The following is a 12,797-nucleotide window of genomic DNA, read 5'->3' on the forward strand; positions in this document are numbered from 1 at the left end:
CCAGTGGTGAGGTGTGCGGTTGGAAAGAGAGATGGGTTCAAGGTGGAGGTGGGATTACATCAAGGATCAGCTCTGAGCCCTTTCTTGTTTGCAATGTTGATGGACAGGTTGACAGACGAGATCAGGCAGGAGTCTCTGTGGACTATGATGTTTGCGGATGACACTGTGATCTGTAGTGAGAGTAGGGTGCAGGTTGAGGAGAGCCTGGAGAGGTGGAGGTATGCACCGGAGAGAAGAGGGATGAAAGTCAGTAGGAGCAAGATAACATACATATGCATGAACAAGAGGGAGGACAGCAGAATGGTAAGGATACAAGGAGTAGAGGTGACAAAGGTGTATGAGTTTAAATACTTGGAGTCAGCTGTTCATAGTAATGGGAAGAGCAGAAGAGAGGTGAAGAAGAGTGCAGGCAGGGTGGAGTGGGTGGAGAAGAGTGTCAGCAGTGATTTGCGACAGAAGGGTACCAGAAAGAGTTAAACGGAAAGCTTACAAGATAGTAGTGAGACCAGCTATATTGTATGGTTTGGAGACAATGGCACTGATGAAAAGACAGGAGGCGGAGCTGGAGGTGGCAGAGTTGAAGATGCTAAGATTTTCATTGGGAGTGACGAAGAAGGACAGGATTAGGAACAATTATATTAGAGGGACAGCTCAGGTTGGATGGTTTTGAGACAAAGCGAGAGAGGCAAGATTGAGATGGCTTGGACATGTGCGGAGCAGGGATGCTGGGTATGTTTGGAGAAGGATGCTGAATATGGAGCTGCCAGGGAAGAGGAAATAAGGAACGCCAAAGAAGAGGTTTATGGATGTGATGAGGGAGGCCATGCTGGCGTGGCAGAGGATAGGAAGAGATGAAAACGGATGATCCGCTGTGGCGACCCCTAACGGGAGCAGCCTAAAGTAGTTGTAGTAGTACTAATAGTAGTAGTAGTAATAGTAGTGTTGTGATATAGTTTGATATACGTGGCCGAAAGTAATAGTCAATGGCTAAATAGGCTACAAGCAGAGAAGTAAGTCAGCACAGTACAACGTTAGCATCCACTATTAACATCTGTTACTGAGTAGCAAGCATGAAACGCACAAATGCACACCTGGAAGTGAAGAGAGAGATAATAAAATAGTTATTTAACTGTAAAATTATTCTAAATTGGCTCTATATGTTAAAACGTACAAAGCAGTAGGCTAAACTAGACATAATGGGGGTGTATTCAAAATACATTATTTTCTGAATAAACATTTGCTCCAAGGTTTTACAGGGTCAAATCTGATTGAATTATTGCTTCCAAGTCTGGGGGTTTTACTTTAGATTCTCAAGTCCTACAGCAGTCAAATTGCAAGTAAGTCCAAATCTCACAGCAGACAAGTCCTAGTTGAGTTGCAAGTCCAGATTTTTCATGTCTTATGTCTAAGTACCAAGTCTCACGTCTACAACTCTAGTTAAACCTCAGTGGACACTGCTGACAACCGGCCAGTAAACTGTGGCAGAGTGGTTTTAAATATAGCAACTGTGGTAGCCAATGGTTGAGAATGACAAAAATACATCTCCCTCTCCAAGATGTCAATGTATAAAATCAGTTATGAATTCATGTTAATGTTTGTTGTTCCTGATGTTTGTAGTAAAACTGATTTCATGCGATCCGATTGAGAGATTGTTTGATAGTCACTTCCGCAAAATGTGGCATGCTTTGTTGCTTGTTCCATAATGGCAAAGGGTCCATTTAGATTTAGCCTTCCACTCATCCGCCATGTATGCAAACTATTTGTTTATTTATGCTGCAGGCTACAGTATTTTCACATGTGCATGCTTATTTTGTATCTGAATTCAATTTTTTTCCCCATTATTGTTGGCACCTCAGGTTTATCCATTTTAATTGTTTGAATTACATACTCTGCTTTCCAAGGTTTAGACATTGAACAGTTTTTTTTAACAAAAAGAAACAAGAGAGCTCTGCATTTAACTTTAATGACAAAAGTATCAATAACAAACAAATCGTCTAAAATGGTGTTCAAAATGTGCATCAGATCCCGATGCACATTTTGTAAATCCTCTCTTGCGCAAAATAATAACTCCTCTATTGTTTGTTTTGCTTCATTGTGTTTACAATGTACAGCATCACATGCCTAATAATGTCACTTGTTTAACCATCACATTTTTTTAACCCCCCCCCCACACACACACACACACACAATTGTACTTGGCCAATTACCCTACTCTTCCGAGCTGTCCCGGTCTCTGATCAACCCTCTCTGTTGATCCGGGGAGGGCTGCAGACTACCACATGCCTCCTCTGATACACATGGAGTCACCAGCCGCTTCTTTTCACCTGACAGTGAGGAGTTTCGCCAGGGGGATGTAGCGCATGGGAGGATCATGCTATTCCCCCCAGTTCCCACTCCCCTCCGAACAGGCGCCCCAACTGACCAGAGGAGGCGCTAGTGCAGCGACCAGAACACACACCCACATCCAACTTCGCACCCGCAGACACGGCCAATTGTGCTTGTAGTGACGCCCGACCAAGCCGGAGGTAACATGGGGATCCAAACTGGTGAGCCCCGTGTTGGTAGGCAACGGAGTAGACCACCACTCCACCTGGATGCCCACTAACCATCACATTTTGAATGGTTATCTGATCGCCATGGTTTTTTAAATGCGATGGAAACAAAAACGGTATGGTTGTTCAGGGAGCAAAGTGTACCCTAAACTTCATGAGAAGGTAACACGGAAAGCGTTTGGCCATCACAACCAAGATTGATGACATTGTGTCATCTTTATATTTCTGGTTCAGATCCCAAAAGAACACAATAGGGAAAAGCTGCTTCACAAGATTCATAAACCATTTAGCTTCTAGCTGTGGAATACAAACAGAGTTACAGCTTTGGGACAATAAAACTTTACTTAGGGGTGACTGAGTTCGAGACAGTACCAGGACAAAAGGGAAAAAAGTTAATGCCAATGCCTGGATTGTAACTGGATAAATAGATTGATTAAATAAGTTGATACGATAGAATTGCTGTCTTCAGTCAGTCCCCCCCCACCACCACCACTATCCCTGTCCTCTTTTTCTCTACCTCTTTTTTCCCACCTTTCTCAAAATATGAGTAGGCAGGGATAGGCTGAAAATGACTGCTTACCTACTCTTTAATGGCTGAGTTCTCCCTTACCTACATTCAATCCCCCACTCACTCTTACATCCTACCAAAAATCAACTGGTATCGATCGCAATAGTGGATCAAGTTCTTCATTAACAACATGAGTGACATGCTGAGATGTTTCATACATGCATATAGTACTTATATAAATATTGAGAAAAGAAGATTTCTGTGGACTAGCAAATTAAGTGACATGTTAACCATTCAAAACAAATAAATCAGTAAACTCATGTGAATGTGAATGTCAAACCTGCCCTATGCATATTTCAATTAAAAAAATTTATGGATGAAACATGAAATAATCTACTTCAACACCTATCTCTGCTTATTAAAAAACTACAAGCAATCCGCAGTGACGTAGCTAACTACAGTAGAACATTATTCCAATATCGTTGGAGCCAAATAAAAAGACTTGTTGCAAGTGATTTTCTGACTACAAAAAAAAAAAAGACATAGCAGCCACTGAGGCTTATGTGCAATCAGCACACCAGTAGATAGTCTTCCCCTTGCTAAAATTCTGTTCTTGGACCAGAGCTAACACAGGCAGGCTTCACTTCATCAAATTATATCACCGCATTGTTCTATAGATATACTGATGCTGCACTGGAATCAATTCAAAACAATTCAACGGCGGTATAAGGAAACTACAGAGGGCCCCCAACCATGGTAAAGATGACAATTTGCATTATACCACCTCACTTCATGGTCCAGAATAAAATAATGATTTACTATTGAAGTAATATTACGGGCTGCGGTTTTAAGACAAGGGATGCTCCTATAAAAAGGCCTTTCTTGGTCGATGTTCCCTCAAATCAAAAACCTGTTCATTGTTTATGGGTGTCAACCTGCCTCAAAAAGCACATTTTAGGCATCCGGGTGGTGTGGCGCTCTATTCCGTTGCCAACCAACACGGGGATCGCCAGTTCGAATCTCCGTGCTACCTCCGGCTTGGTTGGGCATCCCTACAGATACAATTGGCTGTGTCTGCGGGTGGGAAGCCAGATGAGGGTATGTGGCCTGAACGCTTCGCTAGCGCCCCCTCTGGCCAGTAGGGGCACCTCGCCTGTTCGGGGGGGGGGCGACAACTGGCGGAATAGCGCGATCCTCCCACGTGCTTCGCCCCCCCCCCCCCGTGAAACTCCTCACTGTCAGGTGAAAAGATGAAGCTGGGTGACTCTCCATGTATCGGAGGAGGCATGTGGTAGTCTGCAGCCCTCCCCGGAGTGGCAGGGGAGGTGGAGCAGCGACCAGGATGGCTTGGAACATAGGGAAACTGGCCAAGTACAATTGAGGAGAAAAAGGGGAAAAAAAACTTTGCAAATGTTGTTGCTTGCAAGGCTAGAGCTAAAATGCTTCACTTAAAAAAAAAAATCTGTTTACTTTTTAAAAATGTGCTCCTTGGACCAGAGCTAACGCAGGCAGTCTGAACTTCATCAAACTACATCGCCACATTGTTCTACAGCTATATTCTTCTACACATATATCGATGCCACATAGGAAACAATTAGCATCACGTTTCTTTTTTTTTTCTCTCTCTCTCTCTGCTGGAGTAGTTTCCAGCACATACATGTTGGCCACTGCATAAGTGTTTATCCTACACAGTCTAAATAAATAAATAAATAAATAGATAGATAAATTCGACGGTGGTTTAAGGAGACTAGAGAGGGTCTCCAACCATGGTAAAGATGATAGTTAGCATTATGCAACCTCACTTCATGGTCCAAAATAAAATAATGATTTATTATTGGAGTAACGTTATGGATTGCAGTTTTAAGACAAGGGATGCTCCTATAAAAGAGTCTTTCCTGGTCGATGATCCCTCAATCAAAAACCTGCTCACTGTTTGTGGGTCTGAACATACCCCAAAAAACACATTTTGCAAATGTTGTGCTTGCAAGATTAGAGCTAAAATGATTCACTTAAAAAAAAAAACCTTTACTTTTTTAAAAAATGTACCTACTTCAATGACACATTTAGCAAAATCAAGTTATGAGCAAGAAAACAGCACAATCTGCAGATTTATTATCTGTCCTATTTCTATTTCGTTTATATAGCAAAAAACAAAAAACAAATTGCCGATTTTAAGGCAAACCCTCTGATTTTTAGAGAGGCACGCTGACTGGCAGCAGAGCATAGCATTGCCTCCATGTGCTTGGCAAACGTATTGTGTTACAAAAGCAAATGGATATGAAAAACGGGGAATCAAAAATGAAATTTTATTGGAATTTTCATATGCCTAAAGATTTTCAGGATATAGCAACACACTGATTGATATTCAATATATTGATATTTGATGGCACTCCTGATGTGTGTATTTATATATGTATGTACAATATCAACTGTTTAGATTAAATTAAACATTTAATTCCAAAACAATTATTCTGTTATTCCAGTTCAGAGCCAAAGTTTTAAAAACACTGTTATACTATTTTTCAGCCATATCGCCCAGCCATAAGCACCATGATATACTGCTGATTTAATATTTGGCCCAATGTGAATAAACCACTTATCTTTACCCAACATGAAATAACAGACACCAGATTCATGATTTGTATGAGCCTAAGCAGAAACGTCGATATCCAAATAAAAATTTAAGCTGCAGAAAAGAACCATCAGCATGTTTACATGTTCAGGGGTCAATCTGCTCATGTTACCCCCACAACAGAAAAAATCCATTCAGTGGCAATATTAATACAATTTATTTGATAGGCTTAAACAACTCAGTTACATAATCATTAATGTTTGTGGGGAAGTAGTCTAGCTTCCTGTTAATAAAATGTGATTTAGTTTCACACTCACATCCATCTATTTTATATCTGTTTTCTGATTGAATACTTCCCTTACTAATCATACCAATAGTACCAGGCTATTGTACAGCATCTGTTTTTAAGCACTGAGTAATTGTTATGTATTGGTCTATTCCATTCCTGTCACAGAGAGCCCATCTATATGTTTACTAGTAAGATCCTATCAAGCATTCCAGTCACATTTGACAGAGGTGAAAGGTGCCAAGTTGAGAACACTACACTTTAATATACAATTACTAAGAGAATGTAGTATTTGTGTCTACAAGAAAAAGTTCCCCGTAGAACTGTTGTACATTATGTTTAGTAAAGATAAGTCCAAGGAAGCATAAAAACTCACCTGGAATAGGTTAACTGGTTAAAAGTTACAAAGACTGAACATCTGATTCACACTGAAAATGGGAAAAGACTGGCTGCCAACAAACCCCTGCCATCTTTTACATGATAAAGTGATGGAGGGATTATTTAATCAAACTGACCGTCTTTTGCTTACAAGCTGCAACACTACTTTCCTCACTATATGCAATGACAACAAGAATTTCTATAATACTGTTGAAAACGTCAAAATGTTTATTTAATGTGTTACTATTCATTAATTGGCAGTTTATTTGGGGAAAAGAAACTCTCAGTTTCCTAATCCCCTGCTGATTGACCACCTTAATCTCTTCTTGGGAGTACAGTAATGTTACGCTACATGCCATAATAATTGGCTTACTTAACCATTAGTATAGAAAACATAGCCGATAACATATGGCCAATGTATGTATATAGAAACACTGCTTGTACAGCAATGCGTTTATATAAAATGTGAAATTATGAATTCATTACTACCATAACAAGATGAAATGATAGCAATATCATATAATCACCACACAATACTAGAAAATAGCAGTCAGTGTGGAAACTAATTGTGATAAAAAACATCAATCAAATGTAAATTCTTGTGTTACACGATGTAACACAAATATCATCTGTTGTTCGGGTCCACTGCTTTGGATTGTAAGTGTGGTATTTTGAAGAAAGTATGGAAGCTCAGGTCTTAATATGAGATAGTCTTGCGAAACTCTTCAGCAGTGACTACTTGCAAACACAAATGTATGGTGGATTTCAAATAGTGGTACATCATATTTCATCATCTATCTAGCTCAGTTACCAAGAGCACTATCTTTCAATTGGCAATATATAAAGTGCTATGTAAGATGCAGTCCCTGGATCATTGCTTCATATTCAAAAACATAGAAGAGGATTCGGCTCCTTAAATGGGGGTCAAGAATACATATGGACTAACCAGACTGTCTGATAAACCTTTTTCATAAAACAAATTGGAAAACATAGTTAGGCATACAATTGGATACCTATCATGCAGAGACATTTCTTTCAGTGAACCTTGGGATTCTAGATTTCACTCCAGATTAAGCATAGTATATACATTTTACAAAAGACGGGTTTATATAAGAATAACATTACGACTCCTAACAAAAGCCAAAGCCTTACAAATGGCTGGGTCCGAGACAAACAAAACTTAGCTGTGATGAAGCAGACTAAAACAGAGTCAGGTCAAATTCAGGAATTAAGACAATACAATTCGATAAATGGAAACCTTTCTTATGTTCAATCTTACTTCAGGCATGTACAATACATGCTTTTGCAGAGATGGTTTTTCGCTATATGTAGCGCCATCAGTATCGGTAATAGTACAACAAACCCCGAAGCTGGGCTTTAGACGTGATTCTTCTGCCAGCTAGCTAACCTAGCTCTAAACCCAGAACCTTTGTTATTGTGTGCAGCTAGCCAACGATGAAATCTAGCATCATGCTGGCTAATTAATGTTAGCTAGTTTGCTGTGTTACCTCAATGGATTTTGACGTTGACACGTCGGTATAGAATGTTATATTTACTGAGCAATTTCACAATTTGTCTGCAAACAAGCAGGACACATTAGCGAATAAGAGGGACGTCTATCTGCTTGCTATCTCAGTAAGGCTATCAAACCATTAGCTAGCTAGCTCCTTAGCGTTTGCTCACAATGGCACTGTTGGCATTGACCAAACCTAGATAGCACCAGCTGGTAGGTTTGATTAGCTACCAGCAGCTAGCCTCAACTTAGCTAGCAATATCAGAGCTACAGGAAAACACTTGGATAATTAAGATTTTGTTCAATGGGCAAGTAGAAAATGTATACAGATGCAGGCAACTGCAGAGCTGAGCATAAATGTGAATTGTCAGATTCAAAAAAAAAAATCGATTTAGCTCCGTTACACAAACCACAAGCGGCTAAACAGCTACCACCGAGCTAATCGAGTGACTCCTATGCGCACTCACCAAGACGAGTATCCCTGCTCCGCCATATCGCCGATAACAGGAGGCTCCGCGTCTATGGTTAACAGATTCAGATCCCTGTGGCACCCCGTTGGGACCTCGGCGATATCCTCTGTCCTTTTTCCTTTTTCTCTTTTTTCCAGAATCAGGCGTCCTATCAGTAACTTTTAGATGACGACATGGCGATACATCCTAGCCCCAGCTAGTAATCACTAGCTGAAAAGCTTGCAATCGGAACAGCAATGATGGTCTACCAACGTTAGGTGGCCAAGACAAAGCACCCCGAGAAAAAAAAAAACTAATGTAATTTTCGCCGGTTTGGCTAATGTCCTGCCGTCACCCTAGCCAACGAGGCTCGGTTTTTAAGCACGCTATGCCCGCTGTGGATCCATTTCCTGGCTGTTTTATCCAGTTCAGACTTGGGTATTCCCGAGGTCTGCACCTCTGGCAGTAATGGAAGACGTTCAGCTTTGTTTTCTATGGCGAAAGACGCGAGCACGCGCAAAATCTCCCTGCTAGAGGTTCGCAAGTAGGACGTGCACTGAAATGCGTTTATGTGCTGGAGATACTTGCACAGGTTTTCCCTCAACTGGCAGGATTATAGCCTGCTATGCACGCCTATAATGGAGCATTTGACACTCGTGTTAGGTCGTTTGTAAAATGCAAGGTAAGTTATTCGTTGGGGAACGTCGTCGCTTAATACACAATTAGAAACAAATGCTACTTGAATGAGTTACAATCCTGAAAGCAATTTTGCTTGTCCACATGAAGGTCATGATAGTTAAATAGCACATGGTCAAGAACTGTATGTTATCCCGCAATTCTTTATTAATGCTACGTATACACTGAAATTGGACCCCAAAAAAACAACAACAAAAAACAAAAACAAAACATACCGTTGCCTTTGTCTTTTGAATTTCACAGATGTAATGTGAGAGAAATGGTGAAAATATCCCTCAGTGATTAATGGGTATAGGTAAGCTACTTGGAGCATTTTGAGTTTACAACGTCAGTTCATTACTGATGTATTAATACCCTTTTTTTATTATCCAAAAACGAACACTGAAACTGACTAAATCTAAGCAAAGCTATAACTATCATACCCACTGACAACAAATTGAAAATAAAAGCATACTTATTTCTGACAAAGTCGTAATGAAGAGTTTTTGTAAGTGATCTATCTATCTATCTATCTATCTATCTATCTATCTATCTATCTATCTATCTATCTATCTATCTATCTATCTATCTACATAGTAAAAACCTGTAATTTAACTCTGAAAGTGTACAAATGGATCCTTTTGGGTCCACTTTCACACTCAGAGTAAATAACACTCAGGAAGTTAAATCAACACTCAGGATTTTACTGTGTATCTATCTATCTATCTATCTATCTATCTATCTATCTATCTATCTATCTATCTATCTATCTATCTATCTATCTATCTATCTATCTATCTATCTATCTATCTATCTGTCTATCTGTCTGTCTGTCTGTCTGTCTACATCTTCCCCATGGTGAGTACTTTCAGATTAGGTTTTAGTCTGTGCTTGTCTTGCCTTTGGATAAAAAAGGGGGGTTTACCCAAGTCTGCAAGGAGCTTTATTTCATACACAATTAGATTGTAAACTATAAACAGATTATGTATAATATTGTAAATTAAGAACAGTCTCGTCTAGGCGCTGTAACACAAAAGGCCAGGGCAAGTGTCCTTTAACAGTCTAACAAATCTGAGGGAGCATGTCCAGTCCTGACTTCAACACATCTATCACACGATGTGAAACTACCAGCTACCAATTGGAGATTAAAGACACTGTAAAGCAATGATCTTGTCATTTACTTTGATTCAGCTGAGGATTTTTGCTAATTGTGGCCAGGCCAGTGAAACAATTAACCAAGGCTGTGTCAGCAGCATTCTTGACTGTATCACGGAGAGTTCATTATAAGACAAACATATTTATGGATAGCTAGCCAGCTGCATGAATAGAAATAGAGCTTTAGAATGATTTCTAATGTAGCAGATAGGGAAGTAGCAGAGGAGTGCAACTGTACTCCCACAGGAGCAAAGAAATAAAAAAGAAATGTCATTTCATTCACTTGAAATGTGAAACTTAATCACAAATCAAATTCAGTAAAAAAAAAAAAGGAGATGGTATCATTAGACCAATATATGTTTCTGTTTGTGTGTGTGAGTGTGTGTATACGCGTGTGTGTATGCTGGAGGTAATCTTGAAAAACTAGTTACTTGTGCTAGGGAGAAGTCATCACCAGGTATTCACATTATCACCACATATATCCAAAGCAGATATCACATAGAGAATGAAGATTGCAGTGCAATTGAGTTTTGATACTGTTACTAACCCATCTAAAACCAGAACATTGTCTGAAAATTTCGTGTAGCATCTACAGGCCCCTCTATTTTTGAACATCTGTTGACTTGTGACAAAATAATATTGGAAGAAGGAAGTTTTTCGTCAACGTTTTTATTTCAGAAAAAGTAGTTTTTTCTTAAACTAAACATTTACTTTTTTATGCCTAAATTATTTTCCACCAAGGCAAATTTGCCCAAATAAAAAATAAATTGTACCACCTTAAATATGTTGTACACAAATATGGCCGCTAGATGTCGTGATTTAGTTTGAAATAATTTCAAGTTCGAGGTTGAGAGTGACACAGCAGGCAAACCACAACGTAAACACACACTGACAAACTTTATATGAGTATAGCTTTAATGTATAATGGTGACAGATAGGATATATAGGGAGTAGGGATAGGGAAAGGCATGCAGTAAAGGTCCTGAGCTGGACTCAAACACAAGACGCTGCAGTCCAGCCTGAGCACACCTGATATGCACTTACGTGGCTGAGCCACCAGGCTGGTGTGGCTTTTCCAAAATTACAGCTGAGTTCTTTGTTTTAAACCAAAAGATCCAAAATATGCACGCCCATTTTTGCTGCATAAATTGCTGTTGCAAGATGTTGTGTTGGTCGGTAGGGGGAGCAGTAATCCACTGTTATGTTGTGTGCCAAAACTGTGATGGAAATTTTCTGGTTTCAGGTCTGTCACCCAGCATGGTGCTGCTCACTATCCTATCTCATAATTGCTGCATATACCTCAGTGCCCTGTTTTCCATTCCAGGAGATGAAAGCACAGCTATGTTAATTACAAAGAGTGGATTCTCGCAGCCATCTTTTTTTTTTTAATAATTAAGTTCAGGCACTCATACTAGATTACATTTTACTATTTGTTTAGTCACAACTGTTGTATGGTTTATTGATGCGTAATGCGATACCAAAACATTCACAAACATCGCCTCTTTTGACCTTTTTTACAGTGGAAGTGATAACCCGTTGCACAGACAGACAGGGAGAGATATCCAGAGATAGAGAAAGAGAGAGCGAGAGCGTGAAAAACAGACTGATGCATATCAGATGTTGCACTTCCTTTACAAAGGCCTGCACAAAGCAGGACCATGCTAAATACTTAGTTTCTCTGGCTGATTAAAAGCACCTGATTACATTTCTGAACTAATTAAATACTAAGTCTCAGCACACTGTCAGCATTGTTGTGGATGTGGAGGGTGCGCAAGTTCCCAGGTCATGTGGCGCTGTAGAGTGGAAACTCTATATATGATAACATGTTAAAGACATTTTCTGTAAGGTCCCATGTCATTGAAATGTGAGCTCCACTGAACATGCATTTCCACCCAATTTCAAGCTGTTGACTTAGTTTGGTTTATGAGACCAATGTCTTCCTTCCTTCTTGGGGCTTTCTGTCGCACCAGCAGATTATGCACTTAGCAAACATTGGAGACGATGAATAAACAGATTTTTGCAGCAATATATGAATTTGGTTTTGCAGAAGATACATGTCTTTTTGTTTTTTGCCTACAAAACAAACACACAATTGTGGAACAGCTAAGATTTGTAGTGCAGCACACTGCGGCTCCATGTTGATTTCTACACAGAAAGCTTTGTTTTTGATGCAACATTATTTATTTATTTATTTATTTATTTATTTATTTATTTCCCCCGCCAGTTGAACCCGGCTAATTACCCTAACTCTTCCGAGCTGTCGCGGCCTCTGGTGTAGGGCTGCAGACTACCACATGCCTCCTCTGGTACAAGTGGAATGTGGAGTCGCCAGCCGCTTCTTTTCACCTGACAGTGAAAAGATCCTCCCGCGCGGGAGAATCACGCGATTCCCCCTCCCCCGGACAGGCGACCCGACCGACCAGAGGAGGCGCTAGTGCAGCGACCAGTACACATACCCACATCCGGCTTCCCACCCACGGACATGGCCAATTGTGTCTGTAGGGACGCCCGACCAAGCCGGAGGCAACATCGGGATTCGAACCGGCGATCCCCGTGTTGATAAGCAACGGAATAGCCTGCCACGCTACCCGGACGCCCCTTGATGCTAATTTTCCATGAAAGAAACCATATTATTTAGGTAGCGTGTTTTTGGGGTGGCAAGCGTTCCGAGATGTTTCACGAGATTTCTAGACCGAAACCGTGGGAAGC

The 12,797-nt window shown here is 40.3% G+C and overlaps 1 protein-coding gene across 1 annotated transcript in view; it reads right to left on the reverse strand.

Moving 5' to 3' along the window:
- sppl3 (signal peptide peptidase 3) overlaps positions 1-8,746 on the reverse strand; it is a 60,035-nt gene extending 51,289 nt beyond the window's left edge. Inside the window, exon 1 of the mRNA XM_056290897.1 lies at positions 8,277-8,746. Within this exon, the coding sequence (XP_056146872.1) occupies positions 8,277-8,302 (26 nt within the window). The 5' untranslated portion in view covers positions 8,303-8,746. The remainder of the gene's footprint in view (positions 1-8,276) is intronic.
- Between the last annotated feature and the right edge of the window lie 4,051 nt (positions 8,747-12,797).

The sequence above is a fragment of the Lampris incognitus genome, chromosome 12 (genome assembly GCF_029633865.1).
Source record: "Lampris incognitus isolate fLamInc1 chromosome 12, fLamInc1.hap2, whole genome shotgun sequence".
In the NCBI taxonomy this organism is placed as follows: Eukaryota; Metazoa; Chordata; class Actinopteri; order Lampriformes; family Lampridae; genus Lampris; species Lampris incognitus.